This window comes from Bactrocera neohumeralis, unplaced genomic scaffold (genome assembly GCF_024586455.1).
Source record: "Bactrocera neohumeralis isolate Rockhampton unplaced genomic scaffold, APGP_CSIRO_Bneo_wtdbg2-racon-allhic-juicebox.fasta_v2 ctg165_3, whole genome shotgun sequence".
Taxonomy (NCBI): Eukaryota; Metazoa; Arthropoda; class Insecta; order Diptera; family Tephritidae; genus Bactrocera; species Bactrocera neohumeralis.
The window spans coordinates 202,112-224,590 of record NW_026089795.1 but is presented as its reverse complement, the minus strand read 5'-3'; the positions used below and the strand labels follow the sequence as shown (position 1 = coordinate 224,590).

Here is a 22,479-nt window from a genome sequence, read left to right as displayed (position 1 = left end):
AACTGAAAGCGATAACATATTCAGTGAAACCTCAACTTGCGAGCACTCTTTTGACCGGACGTGGATGCTTCTTTTACTACTTTTTATGTTTGTTTCATAAGCGGATGCAGACCTCTCGATAACGGACAAGAAAATTGAATTACTGAACGAAAGTGTAAAGAAAACAATAAAAACCTCTAATAAGTGGATGCGAAACTCTTATTTGGTGACAACGAAAACCTACCACCAAGTAACTAAACCGAGCAGACGAAATCTCTATTCCGTATTGGGGAACTTCACTGTATTTAATTTACATTATTTAAAGAAGAAACAATAAAGACATTGAAACAAATATGTATATGAAAAAGAAGAGACTCCAAAGCATGACACAAACATTTAAAAACTGGCTTTTAATAACAGACAGTTTTATGTACGAGTATGATATACAGTAGTTTCGTGACGAAAACAGGTTTCATCGATCCACGAAATATGTTGTATATAACAATTATTGTTCTTCGGATGGGTTTTATCTCGAAAATATCACTTGAATTTTAATTAAACTTTAGAAAATTGTACAGAAAATGTTCTCAAGTATGCTTTAGTTCAATGCCAAAACTAAATGATATTAGCTCAGACGTTTCGCTGATTTCAGTGAATCCATTTAGTGATTTCCGTATTCCAAGCTGTCTTTAAATCATTTATGTAAGTCACTATGGTTTATATTTTAATAGAAATGTGAACATGTTTCTTTAAATATTACGAAAAGATAAAAGATCAAGATTATATGTATATGTATGTATGAATGATCAGAGAGCTGATTCGATGGAGCCTTACATGTTTTTCCGTTTGTATACACCGGAACTAATCCCTCAGTTTATTAGATATCGACCCGAAAGAGCATCAAGAAATTGCTCATTTGTTGGAACCGCCGATAACGAACCACTATAGCATATAGCTACCATATAAACTAACCGATCAAAATTAAGTTCTTGTACATACATACAACTTTTTTATTTGAAAAGATATTTTCACAAATTGTTTCGAACGGACCACTAATAGCTCCCATACAAATTGTAAAACTTTTTATTTATTCATCAAAGATAACTCTACAATCTCCGAACAAATTTTTCAGATCCAACCACTAAAGCATAAAATTGACCGATCAAAATCATGACTAAATCACCGTAAATAAACTTTTGAAGGTTGTTTATATGAAGCATCGTTGTTAGGAAGAACTAGCAAACTGTTAGCTGGTTACATGTCCGGGTTCAGTTAAACTCGTACATATTGCGGCAATGCACTTGTGAATAGTGTATTGCTTGGATTCCTATAATCTAGCAGTTCTGTTTTTTTGATGCTGATGATGTCGATAATATCAAATTTTAAAACTTCAACTCAAAGGAATTGAATAGTAAACCGAAATAGCGACACTGAAACCGCTTTATCGCGTTGGGAATTACTATGTATTATAGAATAATAAAGCTTTTTTTATGCATCATTATCACATAACTTCGGTTCAATGGATATCGACATACATGTTGGTCTTCTTTATATTGTTTCCAGTGTTTTTAGCTATCTCAAACGCTTTCCTAACCGCAAAGACTTCATTTGGGAAGATACTGCAGTATTCCGCCAACTTTATGGTCGCATGAGATCCAGCTCCGAGCAATGGATTCCGGCGGCTATTCCATTAGCCATTTGTGATTCGTCTGTGCGTAAGCTCCTCTGACCTATACTTTCTAGTATAGACGCTGGAGTGCTTTCGAGCGATTTTCAGCTTTTAAATACTCTAAATAAATTTGGCGCACATAATGAAAACAACCGCGATTTCGTTACATTAAGTTTTATGAAAAAGTAGTTTATTTGTGTCATCACTTTTGTTGTATCTATGTAGTTATAATTAATATACAGTTTCACTTGTCATAAGTATTCATAATTTGTATTACATTTTGTATAGCTATATTTGCGTTTTTTACTTTAAATAACACAATTCAATAACTTCAAGACTAATAGTAGGTAATAATTTAAATATTTATGCTTGTTTGTATAATTAATTTTGCAATTTCAATTTGCACGCAAAGCAATAATTTTGGAATGCGCGCAACACACTCAGATTGACATGTAGTTACTAGCAAAATGCATACATTAAGATTAAGTGTCTTAATTTAGTTTTGATATAGTCGAGTATGTATATGGGTACGTATGTGTGTGTGCCTAGGTTTTGCATATTTCTGCATGTTTGTAAACTAATTGCAGTTTAATTGCAAAAGTGCTTACAAATTCAGACAATTGCATTAATTTAGTAAGCTATGCGTATTTCAAATACCATATAAGGAGTTTAGTGGGATATATATTTTTCGGAATAAACGAACGAAATTTTTTTATGTTCGTTTTGGGTTGTACAGGCAATTGACAATTAGTTTGAATGCGAAAATATTTATCTAGTTTCAACAAAATGTTGCTATTTACTAATATTACTTTACATAATTAATTCTTTTACTGTTTTCACTTAATAAACTCGCTTATTTATAACAGCGAAAGAAATCTCAGTGCACTTTATGATTTCTTTGGCTTCGTTTTTAGTTTAATATATTAAAAACAGTTCGTTATGAAAATTAACAAACAAAAAATTAAAGATTAGATTCGTTTGCTTTTTGAGCACGTTACAGCATCAGCTGTTATAGTCGATCTTGAGAGCTAGCTAGCTAGCTAAAAAGCTGCCAGGGTTCACTGCTGTGGCAATCTTAATTTAAGGCAGTAATGTTCAGTGAAAAGAAAACTCACAGAAACTAACGGAAGATTCTAATATTTTTTACTACACGTGAAATAAGTGAATACGCTCTTCAACCGCACACTTAAAACAAAGTAAAAGCAAGTTACGAAAGTAAAAAAAGTAGTAAAATCAAAGGTTATTGTTTACATATAAGAAACTTTGTAGACTACCGGACCTTTAATGTGCTAATTTGGCGCCCAATTTTATGAGATATTTTTTGTGTCAGAGTTGGAAAATTCATTTTTTTCTTCATAAACAGGCAGTGTTTTCAATATTATTTATACTTGACTTAAATTACATGAAGTGGAAGCGATACGGTTAAAAAAAAATATATTTTACTTAAAAATAAAATTTCAATAATAGATTTCTTCTCGCGAAAGCTTTGATACAATTTTTACACTTAATATAATTAATTTGAGATTCTTGAAAATAAAAATTCTCACTGCTTGCATGCCAATATTTATTTCAATTAACAATATAATTTACAAAACTTAATCTAACGGTTCAATTTATTATCATAAAGCTAACATACATATTTGGGGTCAAAAACATATGTCGTTCTATATAAACTAATTTAAAAAATATAGTTTTAGCATAGTTAGGTGCACTATATTCGTACAATATACATACATACAATACAACTACAACGAATTCGTTCGACGCTACAATATGCCAAGGAATGAATATCACTTTTGAATTGATTTAGTTTATCTCTCGTCTTAATTTTTATAAATTTTGCATACTTCGTTTAAACTTAATTACAATATCATAATGTGTAATGTACAATTATCGCATTAATCATATGGTAGTATGGCGCAAACAACCCTAAAACACTTCGGTCGAGCTCCTAGAAACTATTTCCTAGCATTAGCAAATATACACGCACAGAATAAATATCAGTTTGGTTTGTGTGTTGTGGGCCATTTGAAAGAAATCAGCGAAAATGCATCAAAAAAGCTGCCATAGGAAAATAAGAGCGCACCATCCATTTTACTTTCTCGCATTGGTTGTCGCACCCTTTTCGAAGCGTTGCGTGAGGGAGGCAATGTTTCCTGACTTTACAGTGGGCGCCGTTCGCGGCGTACCGGTGGCTGCTAAGCGTGCCCCTGTAGCGCCCACACTGGGCGCGGGTGTTACTTTCTTTTGACTATTGAATGAGGGTTTCGCGGAGAGCGGTTTTGGTTTTGTGATTGTGGCGGACGGCAGTGCTGTGCTATTACTGCTGTTTGTTGTCCGTGTTGTTGTTGTGGTTGAATTTGCGGCGACAGGTGTTTTGGCGAAGGATCTGTTTCTTGTCGTCGCAGCATTTCCGCTGGTGCTGTTGGCGCCGCTGAGGCGATTGGCGGCAGTTGTGCTGTTCTTGTTGGCAGCAGCTGCGGCACCAACTGCTGTGGGCGCTGCGCTTAAGCTAGTGGGCTTAAAGCTAGAGAATGCTGTGGAGGACGTGAGATCAGCACGCGTGGGCGCTACTCGCGCAACTGGCGCGTTCACTGGCGCCGGGCGCAAATATGTAGGCACAGTCTGCGCTGTAACTGTATTTGCGCTTGCCGACGGTTTCGCAGCTTCCGCTGATACATTGGCGTCATGATTTGTGCTAATGCTGTTTGTGGCATTTGGTTTCGTTTTCACATCAGCGGCTGTATTTTTTACTTCTTCCGCTGATTGTGGCTTGTTCTTTACCAGCGTTGACGCGCTGTAGATTGAGTCGCCATTGCGCTTCTCAATTTCGTTCACAATCTCGCCAAGCAGACCCATGTCAGTGCTTTCATTGATGAAATCGCTTCGCTTAACAGTTTGGGCAGCGGGCGGTATTTCGTCAATGACGGAGTATATATTATCGGTAGAAGTGGGTGAGTCCGCTTCACTCGACTCGCCTACAGTGGTCAGCGGCTGTTCGACAAACTCACAATCATCATATGTGTTCTCCACGTTAGACTTGGCAGTGGCAACAGGCAGTGCGTAGCCGGAAGAAGTTGTCGAATTAGTTTTCTTCAGCGGTGGTGGGCGTGGCGGTGGACTTTTTGGACGCGAAGCCGCCGCGGCAGCCGCTACACTCTTTGGTCGTGCACTACCCGGTGCGTAACGCATAGAACCGAATGTCTGCACGTTGGTTTTCTTCGTTGGAGAACGCATTGACTGTGCACGCTTTACTAAATTTTTTGTTTCCTCCTCCTTAGGCGTAGTCTCTGAGTCCGAATTGGAAGACTCGCCTTGCGGTGCCACTGGCATTGGTGCTGATATCTCGATATTCTTCAATTTCTCGCGATCGATGTAAGTCTTCTCCTTCAACGGTGCCTTCTCCTCCTTCTTTAGAAAAGATGCAATACGCCTTATGGTACCATCGCGTTTCACATTCAACTTGGGGTCTGCATGTAAAGGCACCGGCGGTGGTGGCGCTGGACGCGGTAACGATCCTGATTGACTGGATGGTAAGGGTGCGGAGGGCGTTGGCGACACCTCACCGCTCGACTTTTTTAGTGGCAGCGTCATTGTAGAGGTCTCCAATACCGGCATCGATATGATCGGGCGCGCATTCGAGCCGGGATTCGGTGGTGGTAATGCTGGTGCAGTTGCAACGCCCACTGGTGGCGGTGGCGCCCAACGTGTGGGTTGTACCGCATCCACCGATTTACCTTTAACCAATGGTGGTGGTGGCGCAGAGCGTTGTGGTACACCGCCATTCATTGCGGCTGTGTCCTGTACCGTGGGCTGTACATAAGCCACATTTGGTGCATTGAAGTTGTTGGTCGGTGAAGTGGTATCATTGAGAGGACGCAGGGTAAAGCCTTTGAATTTGCCAAACATGCCATTGCCAACGGAAGTGTCATTCGAGTCGCTGGGGGACTTCAGCAGCGCAGAATTCATATCGTCCGTACTGCTGGGCGTAGACTTGGGCAGGCTGTGTCCGGCGCTGCCGCCGACACCACCGCCATGAGGACCGTGATCAGGACGAGCGGGTGCTTGCTTGGCGCTGGCCGCTTTGATGCTGTAACAAGAGCACAGAGCGACAAAAACAATCAGTTATGGATAAACCAAGCGTGCATATAGAAGTTTGATAATATTGGGAAATGAATGTAAAAATGTTTTTGTTTTGTATGATGGTGTATTTTTATTTGTAGGTTATGTTAGTATAACATAAATTTACGAATCGACAAATTTATTAGAGTTTTTGAAGCTATTACTTATTATTGCTTCTTAATTATAAAATATGAGTTAGTAAAAGTTAATTGTTAGTCTAAAATAAATAAATGTTATATAATGTTATAGAAAATACACATACCACAGCCAATTGTAAAAATCATCGCAAAAAGTATGCTTGCATGTTAACCAACACCACAGCCAAATTGTTTTCAATAAAAAATGCTAGAGTCATGCAATCTAAGAAAGGTTATTTAAAACACTCACAATAAGAATGAACTTGTCGAACAGAAAGGTTTGAAAAAACAGCAATATAAATTGATGCAACATCACATTTTATTTGAAGCTACACATAAGTACACTTAAGAGTTAGGTCTAACTTTACAGACGAATTATTAGAGACATTAAATAAATATTAAAAAAGTACTAGTAAATAAACTGCAAAAACAATAATAAATACCACATAAACTACATACATATATATATATATATATATAAATTAATTCGACTCAGTAATTTAGTAATTTGTAAGTAATAAAAATGCGTTTTTAAAGTGAACTATAAAACATCTTTGAGCCGCTTCTAAGGGACTTTAAATTTCTCTTAATTAGCAATGAAGTTATTTATGATATACGACCAATTCTGAGTTTTACACCATACGATTGATTTTCAAAGGAGCACGAAAGACAAATATACGATTACTTTATGTATACAGCGAAGTTCCTCATAACCGCACACTCGCCGTCGCAGTGTTTTTGTCCGGCTATGAGAGTTGTTCACGTATGGTTGGCAAAAATGTGTGTTCAATGTATTCTTGAGTCAAAAGATGTAACTTATTAATACTGAACAAATAAATGCGATCCAATGTCATTCAGAAGTGAATAAACGACAAATATTCATTAAACTTTCATTGGGCCACAGTCAACCAGATGGCGCTGGCGCAAGATAATTTGATTTTCTGTGATCATTTAAGAATAATTAATAAGAATTCTAAAAAAACGCGAACCATACGTTGTACACATTTTTGTTGAAAAATTTAATTGAAACTTGTCCGTTTATCAGAGATAATTTGAAGGAAATATTACGAAAATAGTGTACGTGTCCGGCCAAATCCTTTTCATGTCCGATCAAAAGAAAATATGAATGAAAACATTGTGTTCATGAAATTTGTCCAGTTATGGGAGCTGTCCGGTTATGAAGACTATCCGTAATATCACTCACAGTTTCACTGTATATGAAAAAATCGATAAATTGCTATTTTATATAACAACAAAATAAAGGCCAAATATGATAAAATTTCATCGCCACTAATTCATTTGGGTGCATTGCTTTTGTTGTATTAATTCACTTATATTACCTATATTGTTGATGGAAGCGCTGAACAAAAAATATTAAAAATTATTTATTTATACGTCAAACGGTAAAATAAATTATTAGATTTCTTGAAAAATAAAATTTAATCAATCAACAAACTTAGAACTAATTTACAGAACTCGAAAGACATGCACATCAGACAGTAAACTTTTAACACCTTAAATAATTCGCAAATAATTAATGTAATGAATTGAAAGCACATGCGAATATAACGGGATTTCAAGCGACAAGTGTTCAGCTACAAAGCAGCAACAGCAACCAATTTGTTTATTCATTTTGTCAGAATTTCAATATCTTTATTTACACAAACATATCTGCGCCGACAAGGGAGACTCAAATTCACTTTAATAACATTTTTTAGTTTAAATGCTGACTGCAACAGATATTCTTTATCGGCACAGATAATGCAAATCTTTGCGTATTTATCAACAAATTTTATTTCATTCAATTAGCGCCAGCGAATGGCTAAAAGCTAGTTTAGTTGGTTTTTTGGTATTGGCTAACCAATTTTTGGACACACCTATCGCGATCACTGGCTATGAACTGTGCGCCGTCGCACAGCGCATGCGGATTAGTCGTTGCCTGCAAGCGTATATCGGTAATTTCTAGCTTGCGACGCATAGTATTAGTCTGACCGTTAGCGAGTGTGTTACCCGTGGAGCTATCGTCATCCGGAATGTGATGTTGATTTGCTCTCGTCGGGAGTGTTTGGTGATTGGTTGGTGTTTTCAGTTTACGTTTTAGTGTAGTTGTCGGAGTGGCTGCAGAAGCATTACTTGCTGGTATGCTTGGTATTTTGGTTGGTGTTGCTGCCGACTTGGTTTTGTTTAGATTACTATTTTGTGTGAAATTCTTTTTTATCTCCGCCACCGATACGATTTTATTACTGGGCTTAGTGCTATTGAAATCTTCATTAGTTTTACTCTTAGATAAATGCAAATTGTTATGGATGCGCGCTAGATTATTAGTGGATGCACTTTGACTGATTAGTTTTTGACTTTCTGTTGTTGTTTTTGTTGTCGTGTTCGTGCTAGTGTACGGTTTCGCTTGTGTGCTTGTGTGGAATGTGTTTGAATGTTTGAGTTGGCCCCGTTTGGCACAGGACCCTAGTGTTGTGCCTTTTAGTTTTTTAGTTGCGCTCGCAGACGAAACACAAGATGCAGTTGAAGAAGAAGATAAGTTAGAAGAAGTATTGGAAGAGTGGGAGGAAGTTGTATTGCTAGTGGAAGTGGTAAATGAGCACACCGACTTGTGCGGCGTGGATACATACATATTTTCAGCCAGCTTGCCGCCAATGAAGAAGCGCCGATTGCGTATATAGTAAGAGAGCCAGATAATGAACACCATAAACGGTATAACGGCGAAGAAAAAGATGTACATGAAGTTCTGGAAAGCTTGATGACCTGTTGAAACGAAAGAAACGGAAATGTATGAACACATTTTGTGAAAAATTAATATCTTGCACTTACTGGTCGGTGACGATGCTGGTCCACTGTTGATTGAACCGCCAGGTCCTGGCAGGCGACATGTTGTGCCCGAGTAGCCTACATGGCAGTGGCAATTGCCGAGACTGTTGCATACACCATTGCCATTACAATTATCTGGACACTGCCTGCCGAGCCCTGTGGCACGTACACGTTCTATCGTTAGGCACTTTTGGTTGACACACATTTTGTCTTCGCCACACTTGGCGCCATTAGGCGTAAGTCCGGGATCTGTGCTTTGTAGCCCCAAATCGACCAGCGCTGTGCGACACGGCACTATATTGCCCTCATGATTGATGAATGAATGCGACAGCACTGCAGCCGATTCCATGCCGAATTCTAGCCGTTCATTCAAATGCCGGCAATGCAACATGCCGCAACGTACGTGCTCGTCCTCGCACCGAATAAATGTGTTGTTGATGCGATCGAAGCCGCAATTGCCGCCACGCTTGCCTTCAACATTTTTGCTGTAGCAATGCTCTGAGCTCTCACCGGTCGGTCCCCACAGTATGCGACACTGTTGCGAGTGCGAACGACAATTTCCTTGGAAGCAATAAGCTTGTCCGCTGTCGCACTCTTCGGTGTCACGTTTGAACACATCTGCCGGACAGTATTCCGACTCGCCGGTGCAGTATTCGGGCAAATCACATTCGTTTTCGGCCACACGGCATGCCTGTCCGGCCGCTTTGGGACGACATGTACTCAAATCACAGCATTCACCAGTGGCACAAGACGCGTTTGTGTGCAGCATGCAAGTGTACGGGTCGCAGCAGGTATTCTCACAGTAGTTGGGCAGCCCACAGTCACATTGCTCGCCGGGCTCCACGAAACCGTTGCCGCATTGCGGTGACTCGAACAACTTGGTGGGTTTGTTGCGTAGGCAATAGTTCATGCCACGCGAAAAAGCTATGTTCAGCTGGTCAATGCTACAACTGCTCCAATGCACCGGCACCACAGATGTGGACGAAGCTGACATTATGCATTTCTCATCCTGGCACTTACAGTCGGACGAATCGTGCTCCATGCCAAAGTTGTGGCCCATTTCGTGCGCCATTGTGGTGGCCACAACAGCTACAATTTGACTGTGCTCATTCGAAACGCCACCCGAGTACTCGTGCGTGCAAATGGGACCCTTCAACGCTTTGCCTATATGTGGAATGAAATGTATTATATATTTGTCCGTAAGTTTTGTTACCACAGTTGCAATCGTTAATTACCAACAACGCCGCCGCTAAATTGCTCTTTGGTCAGCAACTGCGCATTATCATTAGGATGGTCCAGCACCAGTTTGGTTCGCCGATAGTTGAGGAAGTTGCGGAGCGTTAGATCTCCATCAGTAGAAAACTCAATCTCATTGTACTCGTTCCAGATGACCACACCCACCAGAGCGACAAAGATATTCAATGGTACGTATAACTTGAGGGAAAGAAAAATAAAAATTATAGCAATTCATTAAGTGTAAAGTTGGTTAATTAGGTAATTTTAACCTTTTGTTTCAGAATTATTTTAAGAAAGTAATTAGAATTTAGTCTATTTGGTTTATTTAATATTATTAAAATTGGAGGTCAAATTAACACATCTATTTTGAAGGCCTGAAAATTTCACATTGTGGAACCGATATTGAAATGCTGAGTTAGGCCGAAGTCCATCAAGCACGTCGTACGTTCGGTGAATGTTGGATTTTGTTTACATAATTTTTTTAAGGGGTCAGTAGGGTAATCTTTTTTCAAGAATTTTTTTTTTGAATGTTCTGTTCCCTTATACCCTTAGAATTAATGTACGAGCCCACTTTACCATTGGAAGGTTTCGAAAAAGGCCCAAAAATAAATTATACCGCTCGACGTTCGGATCGCTCGGAGTGCACACCTCAAACTTTAAACGCGTTTTTCTCACAACACACTTTTTTAAACTGACGGATATGATTCCGGTCGAACTACTCTACCGATATGCTTAATTTTTTTTTAATGTTTACAAAACACCTGGCTATCGTTCCAACTAGATTTATAATTTTTTGTAATTTATTGACAATGTTATGACAAAATTTATGTAAAAAAACATGGGGAAAAATTAATTTACTTTTTTACTTATCAACATTTTTTCATGATTCTAGTAGGGACGATAACCATTCACGTACTTTTTAAGAATAAACATGAGAATCGTGTCCGCCGAAAAAACGCATCTCATTCACCCAGCCATTTCTCCGACAGATATCATCAAAAAATTCCGAAAAAATTTGTTTATACATACACTCCACGCTATAAGTACCTCATGATATGTGAAAAAAGTTCTATTGTAGAATAAAAATTTCTATGAAAAATAAATTATAAAAAAAACAGGCCAGATTACCCTACTGACCCCTTAAATTATTATTATGAACAGAAGACTTAAGACTTTAATGTGTTTGGAAATTTGCTATTTTTAACGGGGTAGTAAGGTATTTTTTTTTGCATTTTTTTATTTTATATTAATGTACAATATCTTAAGATTTTTCTGTGAAAATTTGAGAATTAAAGCAAAATTGACGGAGATATACACTTGTAAGTCTCCGCTCTCCGATTTGATTGTGAGCGGCTGTGAAACTTTAAACGTGTTTTTCTCACACTTCACTTTTTCGAAGCCGGTGAACTCTGTAGCTCAAAATCTACTGATCCTTTTGAAATTTTACACACTTTTTCTTAACATAAATTGTGACGTAACGCTGTCGAGTTTTTTTTTTAATTTTAACTTATTTTTAAACAACAAAATTTCTTATTTTTTTGATGAAAAATCAGTGTTTTGAGTTCCGAGCATTGTAAAAAATTGAAAAATCATTAAAACAAAAAAAAACTCGACAGCGTACCTGAGGAAACTTATCAACTAATCAAATAAATTTGGTTTTTTAATTTCAGATGATCCAGTCATGAGTTATGCGGTTCACCGCGAATCAATTTTTTTTGGAACGTCTGCGAAGATTCTCTGTCACCTGTTCATTTTTTAATATTTTTCTATCAAACTTTCACAGAATATTCTCTAAACATGGTGTAATTATGCTATAATTATACAAATAAATAAATATTGATTGTATCTTTAAAAAAAAATGATTGAAAATATGCTTTTTTTTCGCTCGAATTAAACTTACTACCCCCTTAAGTGCACAGCATTTCCATAGATTTTAGTGTTTTTCTCGTACTCTGAGGTTCAGATATGAAGTACGGAAAGGATGATAGATTACTATGGTTTTGGCGATTTTGTGTTTATATTTATAAGATTCTAATAGCTGCAGTTGCCATCTCTTTTGAGATCATTATCAAGACCTTGAAAGAGATGATATTCTTCTTAAGTTGAGCCACAATAAATAATATTGTGTTCTAAAACTTTTCTAACTTCAAAACATGTTTCATTAGGATATACTTTCTTGCTATTTTTGCGGATAGGAGTATTAAAGGTTTTTATGGTCCTGAACTGCAAAAGTTTAAAGAAATAAAAAACTTAAAGTAAGATATTTTGAAAGAAATCTTAATCGATCTAATGTTCTCATCTGTCATACTATATTATAATTAACAGCATGACTATTGCAATGTCCATATGATTATGTTAAATTTAGTCAACTTACCGCATTGATTATATTGGCTAAGTCCTTGCAATGCTGATGTACTTTCTTCGAGCTCTCCCCAAACGATTTATACAATTTATTGTCAACCACAATAACAAGTTCTACATAGGACGAGTGTTTGTTGGCATTGTAAGGACCGCGTATCACATCATTATTCTCATAGGATCTTTTATACTGCAATTAAATTGAATGATAGACAAAAGTATAGAGGAAAAATTTTACATCCGCTCAATAAATGATACTCACCCTTAAAATGCGATTGATTTCCGAACCGTCTAAGTGCATTGGTGCTTCTGGCGAGTCGCCACTCTTTCGCCGCAAATTCTCAACCTTCCCGAAAGGAGTGTGTGCGTGGTTGTCGGTGGCACTGTCGTAGCCACAGGTTGCATTTTTATTCAACAAATCAGCATGTCTATAATTTAAAAAGCAAAACAATAATTGCCAATTAAAGAAAAAAATTTTGCTTTACATATTTTTACAAGCCACAAATTAGCCATGAAATGTAGCTAACTGTTTTTGCAAATATTTTATGCCTTAACGGAAGTGCGAACGGAAGAAAGCGAAGAAGATATGCTAGTGTGTAATTTATACGCAAACACGCTCCGCCTTCAACAGACAAACAAACATGCATTCATATGGTACGAGTAGACACGTTTGTTTTATTCAATACCATCGGCCGTGGCACAGTGTGGGCGAGTAGCGACGTCGGTTAAAGTGGCTAAAACAGCAGCGGCGTGTTTGCCGACATGCGTTGAACAAATATTGACTCAAAAGGTGGCCACACGAAAAGCCAACTCGCCCGCTTGTTGGACAAGCCATCAAATTTAAAATAGGCAGACCAGCCGGTAGCTATCCGTTAATGGATAGCGGAGACATTCTGACTACTTTTAAGTTCTACTGGCCAAAAAGGAAAGTATAATTTAATAAAGATATTAGAAAACTATTTTTGGAATGTCAGAAAGAAATAATTTCGCCTATACATATGTATGTAAGTATGTATATACCTCTACTCACTTGAATGTGTAATAAAATGAGTAAGAGTCTTTTTGCTGAAGAATCTCTAAATTTGTACCATCATGAGCCATTCGATCTTCTTTTTTCTTTAAGAACTATTCAAATTGCTATAGTAAATCTTTAAGAAGTGCCGATATATCTGTAAATATATGTACATAAGTATAGCGGAAATGTAGTAAAGTCTAGTCCTAAATTACGGCAAGAACAACATATACATTTAGTTAACTCTTATTTCCGTAATATCAAGATCACTGCGCATTTACAAAACTTAATATACCCCTGTCAAGGTTAAAAAAAAGGTTCAAGTTCCCTCTCAAATATGGATGTTTTCGAAAAAAAGAGCAATTACTTTGGTAGAATGTTTGTGTTATCCAATTAGATCCAAGGTTTAGATCTAAAAAATATTCACTTGGTTCAATCTGCTGTACTGTGGAAGTGTTTAGGTCAGTAAGCTTCAGAGCACAACACTTCAAATTTTTTTTTCTAGAAATTGCATTTTCCGATCGGAGGGCGATGGTACTCGGAGACTTTCGCACGTCATATTTTGAAATTTTTAATGTAGCTACCATATTATCTAGTAAATTGAACGATTGTTGCTTATTTTCAATTCTTGAAAATTCGTGTTCGGTCAATTTAATATTTTTTTACAAGTCCGGTGGATAATGGTATACTTGTTTTATGGGCCTCGGGGAAGATATAGGCATACCAACATTAAAAAAACGTTTGGTAATAAATCAGCTTAAATATGTCTAAGAATTAACACCATTACCAACTTTTTGAGATATATTTCACGTATAGACCAATAGATATAGTCTAAACTAAAGCGAAAAATCAGAGATAATTTTATTCGAAATATTAGTGTTAGCTTAAGTCTAATATACAGGTAGTTCACTGAATTTTAAGAGCCTTGCCATAGTTTGAGATTTAAATATACAAGTTTTGGAGATCTACAAGATTATTTTTTAAACTCATCCATATGTAGTGTTGGAGGTATATATCGTATCATAATATGCTTGCTACCGAACTGCGAGTTATCGCACTTATAGCTTATGAAGGATTCAGCGAATGTAGGAGTTGTACACATGAATCGAAAAGAAAGTACTACCGTTATCGTGTCCCGGTCCTCTGCGCCCTATCATAGAATTATTTAAGAATTCAAAATGCTTGAGTAATGAAACGACCTTCGTTAATCTCAACTACACTTTCTAATTAAAGAAAAAGCTCGGCCGAGAACTTAGCCAAGCTGCAAATGTCTCATTATTATTATCAACATGTATTGTCAATTTTTAAATTAGAATGATGTAATTAGCTTAAAAAGGAAACCTCATTTACATATTCACACATACTCGTACATATAAACATATGTATTCATTATCCTTTTTTGGATTATTGAATTTAGCAGCGGATGTTGAGTTCAAAGACATTCTTTAGCAGACGTCGAATCACAATCGTCGATAAAATATATATTTAGCTTTTCACACATCACTTCACTTTTTTTGCGTATATAAACGGTATAATGATTTATAAGGCAAAAGCTTATATACATACAGTGTCGGACAAAACTCATTGGACTAACTCAAGTCTCATCCATATTCCGTTGTAACTTTTTACATAGATCCACTAGAAGAATAATTTTTTTGCAAAAGAAGGATCGCGTAATATATTCAATTCAATTTTATTTTTTAACTTTTATTTAAAATTTATAAATTATAGCAGAAGGGAAAAAAGTAAAAAATTCGTGCTACATAGCTCATTGAATTTTAGCTGAATATGAAAATAAATTCGTTTTAAATATTTTATTGGGTAGCAATTATTTTTATAACGGTTGTTTGTAAGTCCTAAAACTAAAAGAGTCAGATATAGGGTTATATATACCAAAGTGATCAGGGTGACGAGTAGAGCTGAAATCCGGATGTCTGTCTGTCCGTCCGTCCGTCCGTCCGTCTGTCCGTCCGTGCATGAAATTGAAATTACTATTTCTTGGCTCCATATGTGTGTCATTTATTCCATCCAAGCTCGTTTCAAAAAGTGCATTAACCGACTAACAAAAAAAGTCAGAAACACTTGTGGCAGAAGGAAGCTTTTTTTTATTTACCGTGGACTTCTTCCCGATTAATCTGTCTGATAACATGTACAAAATATTCTCACAACCACGCCTTCTTCCAATATAACGCCATTTTGTTTTCAATCTGGTTTATATCATGATGATAGCGGAATAAAACTTTACACAAATACGGTATTTGTAAATGGCGAACATGAACTTGATTCTCCAAATGCGAGTCAATCCTTCCCTTCCTTACTTGTTTTTATTACCACTTCTTCCCTGTTAATGTTTGTTGAGTTTTATCCGACATCTGTAGAACTTGTTCTTCCAAAAGCATAGTTTTTTATCCGACACTGTAGGTGCAAAAAAAAACATCCAAATGTTGGTTAACGCTTTCCAAGTAAATTGGGCTGACAATATTTGGCAATTTATCAAATTTATCCAGGTGAAACGACGAAGTAAATAGTTGAATACACGTATATGCCGTAAGAGAACCGAAGATACTAAACGTAGTGGTCGTCCAAAAAGTGACTGTTTTTGAAGCTATAAAAGCCTATTTTGGCGGAAAAAACTATGATATCCGAAACCAAAAAGGTTGTCGAACTCGGTGTTTCACCCTCAGCAATAAATACGAGATGTGTTCAAAAAATAAGCTGAATTTTCGATTTTTGAATTTTTATTTATTTGTCTACATTAAAGTTTTCGCCTTTAAAATAGTCCCCATTCGATATTATGAACTTATGCCAAGGATTCTTCCAATCGTCGAAATACTTCTCAAACTCGATTTTTAAAAAAGCCTTTAGGTCTATCAGCGACTTCTATCTTGTAAAACAACGGCCCTTTTATGTTCTCTTTCTTTTTGGGAACTGGAAAGATGACTGGCGAATATGGAGGCTGCTCGGGCAACGTTACAGTATTGTTTTTGGCCAAGTGTTCTCGAACAAACTACGAAATGTGAGTTTTAACCAGCGAAAATCGCCAAACTCATAAAAACAGGTCTAACTAACCTTAGCGGCTGCTACAGTCAAAGTAAGCAATGAATACAACTGAAAATTGTATCGTGATTCAGAGGCATGAATATCAACATAATCGAAAAATTTGACAATTAGAATCTCCAAAGCCGCGAAATTTTAATTTTAAAATCCCTGTTATTTTTTGAACACAGCTCTTATATTGTAGAATAGAAGCGAAAGAAAACAAATGTGTTGAAAATGCTTCAAATCTAAGTATTACTTTTCTATTTCAAGGCGATTGTTGGACCGATTCCGATTCGTTACGAAAATGGTAATCCACTGGTAGCCAAACTACAAGACGTCATAATCTAATCTGGTTTTAGTTTTGTAACTTACCGAAATAAAAAATGATCATCCTGCAACCGCCCATCACTACCGGAGTGTATGAAATATGTGTCGGTACCATCGTAAACCAGACCATTGACACCACCGCCATTACAAGTGGATATGGCAACATTGGAAAGCGGTTTGCCGCGTATAGTGCCCTTTGAATTGAAAAAATTAAATTAATAATTTCATTAAAAAACTATATGTATTTTGCAGAAAAAAATTGAAAATAAAAAATTTGAAATTTTTTATAACAACAATATTTTTATTGTAAGCACAACCCACCTGGTAATGACATAATTCCAATTCAGTCTTTGTGAAATTTTTTACCACACGCCCCGTTGGCGAACTCGAATGCTGATAGCGGAGGAAATGCTCGGCTGGCAGTAACTCATCGTTGCGATGCAGGTCAATGTGTACGCGTTGACCTTCATGCTGGTACGTGAGTGTTATGTGCGGAACATGTTGACCTTCCTGGAAAGGAAAAATATGATTACGTTGAGTTGAAAATAATTATTATTTTTCATAAATAAATAAGTCTTGATATAAAATTCATATTTGTTCTCTTTAATTCCGGGAAATTTTCTAATCACCTAATTAGGAATAAATCATTTGAAACTCACAAAAATATCATTAAATTGTCGTTTTATATTTGCATTCCATTGAATAATGGTTGAGGAGTTGTAAGCGGGATGCCGCACCCACGAAATTACTTTGCCAATAAGCCTAATTTACCAATACACACATATACACAGGAGTGCTATAAAATATGGGGACCACCATCAGCCAGTTGGATAGCCAATGACTGCTTTTAACCTATTAAACGCTTAATAATTGTCCGGCGGCCGATCATATTACCGCAGACAAATTTAATTTCAACATGCAAATTGTGGGCGTTTTGCAATTTTCCTGAATGAAATGTTTGAAATTCATATTTTAGCGCAGAAAGGCACATCCTTTAGCAGAACAGCACAAAGGACACAGACCAACCTTGAACACTCCCATTTGAAGTGTGTGCAGTGGCTTGGGCAGAATTTTGCCATCGCTCACATCGCCATACAAGAAATAAGTGACAGCCTGCCTCCGAGTGTTGTAAGTGATAGATGTGACTCTTGGGTTGCGAAATTGAAAACCCTACATGAACTGTGTAGATTTTAAGTACTGTGAGCGGCAGCTCTTCAACGAGGTGTAGCCGCTAAAGTATAGCTAAAAAGAGTTAACACATGTGCTATGAAGAATACATTATATATTTTTGAGTGCAAATTTGCAATCACAAAAATTTGGGAGATCTTTATTACCGGAATGGTAAAAATTGTATTGATTTGAAGTGCTTAAAAATATATAACGGGTGATCCAAGTGGAAGCACTTTTTCATTAGCCTCCTTTTGACAGATCACGCGTGAGTCGTGTCAAGCTGTCATGTTATTTTTGTTCAGTATTGTTTGGCATTTCATCATAGAAAGACTTACGCCTGAACAATGTCTACAAATCGTTCGATTTTATTACAAAAAATTTACGTTCGATCAAGAAAGTGTTTCCCGCGCTTCGCTGAACTTATGGTCGACATAATTGGCCTACTTTTCGCAACACCATCACCCATCTTGAGACCCAGCATTCATTATTGAATAATATTCGGCCGAATAGATCCCGTCCATAACGCACTGAAGAAAATATAGTAGCTGTAGCTCAGAGTGTACACGAAGACCGTGGGGAGTCGACTCGGCGCCGTTCGCAACAACTCGGACTGACGTATGAAACGACTTGGTGCATTTCGGGATCTTAAATTGAAAGCGTACAAAATACTCGACTTTTCCAAGCGACATCACATAGCTCTTTGTGGTCCTGAAAAGTTACAAGAAGATCCGACGTTTTCCAGCCAAATTTTGTTCAGCCATGAGTCCCATTTCTGGCTTAATAGGTAAATAAACAAAATTTCCGCACTTGGGACACCTGAAGAGATTCAAGAGTTGTCATTTCATCCAGAAATATTAACTTGCAATCCCGCTTCGATTCAGGTCATTCGCCAGTTACCAGTCGAAATGCTCGAACGAGTCATCGAACGCAAACGGATGGCCCATCTGAGACGTAGCCGCGGCCAACATTTCAAAGAGATAATCTTCAAAAAATAAATGCCAAAGGATGTTCTTTCGAATGATAATAAACATTCCTCATTAAATTTGAAATTCCTTTGTTTTTTTTTCTTTAAAACAGACGAAACCTCGAAATGGATCACCCTTTAATAAAAGTATTTTGAACCGGAGGCCGTTCAGGGTCGTCATGGGTTAAAGGTTTATGAAGCAATGTAAAAACTCTGACCATGTGTAAGCTGATTAATGATCTGATATGTAGTCCACATATTGAAATCGTCATACGAAATAAAGAATAATTTAGTTCACCACCAGCGTTGAGGTTAATACGATTTTGACTAGCTCACTTCACGACTAACTTTGCTGCTTATAACGAAAGAAAACAACTAAGGAGGTTCTTTCACTTCAGTGATTATTTTTTATAGTTTTGATAATATGTTGGCTAGCATTAGAAGTTTTCGGGTTTCATCACCTGGTTGGTATTATAGATATATTCATCGCAAAGGACCAATTCCAATATTTTGATGTAGTTGTTTCCCATTATCTTTTCATATTTATAACATTTTACTCACCTCCGCATCCAATGTGCTTCGCAAGGCGCGTTTGTGTCGCCCATGCAGAATTTCAGGGCGTATCACGGAATGGCTTGTGAACTCATTAAGGGCAGGAAAAAAATCACCAGTCTGTGGATATGATGAATGTGCTGTAAAAGATAATAAAAAACGAAAATTAGAAGAATATGGAAAAACAGAGAATTAGGTAAATTTAGTGAAAGAAAAAGTGTGAATCCCTATAGAGTGAGAAAAACCGGTAAAAGGTGGGGAAAAAGTAAAAAATAGAACACTGTGCAACAACACCAAAAATCACGAAACGATTGCTTCAAAGTGTTAATGACAGTACGGCGGACACGGGCGGCGAAGATTTAGAAATGTAATGACATTTTAAATGCTAAGGACAACAACAATACAAACTGGAAAAAAGATTTACACATGCCGCTAAGGTGGAAGCTTACGTGTGCCAGTCTATCAACTAGCAACATTACACATTTACAAGGCATCGAACCACAGCAAATGTTAACCATAAATTTGTATATAGATTAGTGTGGCTGTGTGCGTGCCACTCATACCAATGCATATGTGGGCTTGCGAAGATGCACAAGCTGGAGTGCAACGCGAAGCATTGACATTGACAAACTTTAGTAGTCCAGATTTATGTAATAGCCAACAAGCTGTGACACCGTGTCGAGCGCGCGAAAGAGGAGTGGGCGAGTAAGGGAGTGTGCATGTGCACTGGGAACTAGGTAAGAGGCACGCTGCACCAATCCACCATAATTGAACATGAGAAACTGTGGTTAGTCTCTAATTACGTGGCATTAGATGACAGCACAAGGTGCGTGGCGGCTGTGAAACGCCACAGAGCCCAAAGACTAGTGACTTTGTGTGAGACGACAGCCAGTAGGGCCCAACGACATGACCAACTCTGCCGTAACCCTTGGCGGACAAGCATGTAATTATAAGCTCTGAGCATGAGCACCGATGAGCAGGCAGAGATAAGATATGCTAACCAGCCGTCTACTATTTCACACGGTAAAGTGGTTGTTGCTTTTGTTGTTACGGGCTACTAGGCGGTTTGGTTGCCACTGTATGCACATACATCCAAGCATATGCATGTATGAACGTTCGTAAATGATTTGCGGTAATTACGAGCAATGAGTGAATTAAACAGTAATCTACTGATGGCAATCATTGCTCGATTATGACGTGAGACGGGTGTTGGATGAACTGTCATCAAAACACAGATGCGGCGATAAAAGTGCTCAGTAACTGTAATAATAAGTCAGTGTATATGTTATTATTATGAGCTGACATCAGCGCCAATTTGTCAACGCGAAGCCGTAACAACGAAAATACAATAGCAGATACGATGAGAGAGATTTTAACAAATTGAGCTGGAAAAGTTTTGATTGCGTTGACAGCCAAAGTAGCTGAAATTTACACACACCAACAAATACCAAGCGATGTTGTCTCAAGAAATTCATTTAATATTTGATGACTTTTGCAAGGGCAGGGCGTAAACTTGAAAACTAAATTGATCTAAGTGCGGCGACGTGTTTTCAAAGGTCAAAAGATAGATAAAACGGAGCTGTAAGTTGTGAAGTCGTATTTGAGAATGAAAAAATATATTTTTGCGACCAAGATATAAATATTTATTTATTCAAACACAGTACAATAAATTAAGTAGATGAAAATCTATGTTTATGAAAATTTAAACTGACTTTAACAAAACAATAAATCCACGCCAAATTTCGTGCAAATCAAAATTTTTTCATACAAACATTTTTTTTTACCGTTCACTATTATGACAGCTACTAATATAAGCTACAAAGTGAGGCTTTATAGAATTTTCATAAATGATATGTAATAAAAATGCTATGAAAATTCCATACAGCCTTAATTAAAAAGCTGAATATCTAGAGAATTATTAATGATAACGTTTTTGACCTCGGACCTTTTTATGGCAAATAAAATTTCCAACAAATTTGTCGTGGCATTTTTTCTAAAGCTCCTGTCATTTACGAGATATATACAAAAAATGCGAATTTCATGGAAAAATCAGGTTTAGAGCCCCTTACTACCATGCCGGTGTGAGTTTCGACTTCGTTGCACTAGGCACTTTTATAGAGTGAACAATTCTGAAAAATATGCGCCTAAAGTCAAAGGGATGCCATAAAATACCTCTGATCTGTAGGAATTTAAAGATAAAAAATCACGATTGTAGTGTATTTTCTATGGAAAATTTTTACATGCCTTGGTCCAGTTCTTAATGTTAATATTAAGGGCTAAAATTTTCAGGGAATTTTTTTTAGAGTATTTCCAAGGAAATTTCGTGACGGGACTGAAAAAATTAATAAATTAATTAAAAAAAAAAAAAACACCCTAATGCACATATATTTAAAAGGATCTCGAATGTTTCTTTTTAAGTGTTAAAAACGTCATGGCAAATTAATTATACCCTTTTCAGGGTTGAACGTGAGGAAATAAAATATAATAATATGAAATAAGCACAAAAAAATAATAAATTAATAAATTAAAGTAAAAATTAATACAAGGAAATTTATTGTTTCTTAGTAAAGTCATAACTCATAGCCACACCAGTTTGACGGTCCAACGCCAAGCGTTTGAAAGTAGCCAATCGAATAAACTATACCAGCTGCTCAAGCAAGCTTTTGTTGTTAGACCTACAGATTGAAACCTGGCGCTTACAGACATGAAATTGTGTAGCTCTATTTGGTAGAAAAATTGTATCCCTTCGAGCCAAAAAAATATAATCTCCTAGATTGCGAGTAGCGTTCATGCCTTTCCTTTTCTATGTACAATTATATTTTATTTCAAGCATAAAGTTGCTAAAATCACTAAAAAAAAGATATGAAGTCAAAAAAAAAAATAGACGACGATGATGTTATTTTATTGCTCTATTTACTTTAAGAATTGCTCACCATCGGGCCTAAAATTTATAAACCCCTTGATTTCGACTAGGTCGTTTTTTATGTCTGTCTGTAAACTTCCTAAAATTAATTGAATAAGTTTTGGTATTACAATTTTTGACAGTACTTAATGGGTTTTATACCACCTTCTTTCTGCTTTTACGTATACA

At 36.9% G+C, this 22,479-nt stretch overlaps 1 protein-coding gene across 1 annotated transcript in view; it reads right to left on the bottom strand.

The window, feature by feature from the left end:
- Window positions 1–1,806: 1,806 nt before the first annotated feature.
- The window catches only part of LOC126766542 (disintegrin and metalloproteinase domain-containing protein 12), a 117,383-nt gene continuing 96,710 nt past the window's right edge, over window positions 1,807–22,479 (bottom strand). The window contains exons 2-10 of the mRNA XM_050484299.1: window positions 19,398–19,528; window positions 17,024–17,212; window positions 16,748–16,896; window positions 12,587–12,752; window positions 12,341–12,514; window positions 9,966–10,164; window positions 8,734–9,894; window positions 8,535–8,667; window positions 1,807–5,738 (exon numbers count right to left, since the gene is read on the bottom strand). Of these exons, the coding sequence (XP_050340256.1) occupies window positions 3,743–5,738; window positions 8,535–8,667; window positions 8,734–9,894; window positions 9,966–10,164; window positions 12,341–12,514; window positions 12,587–12,752; window positions 16,748–16,896; window positions 17,024–17,212; window positions 19,398–19,528 (4,298 nt within the window). The 3' untranslated portion in view covers window positions 1,807–3,742. The remainder of the gene's footprint in view (window positions 5,739–8,534; window positions 8,668–8,733; window positions 9,895–9,965; window positions 10,165–12,340; window positions 12,515–12,586; window positions 12,753–16,747; window positions 16,897–17,023; window positions 17,213–19,397; window positions 19,529–22,479) is intronic.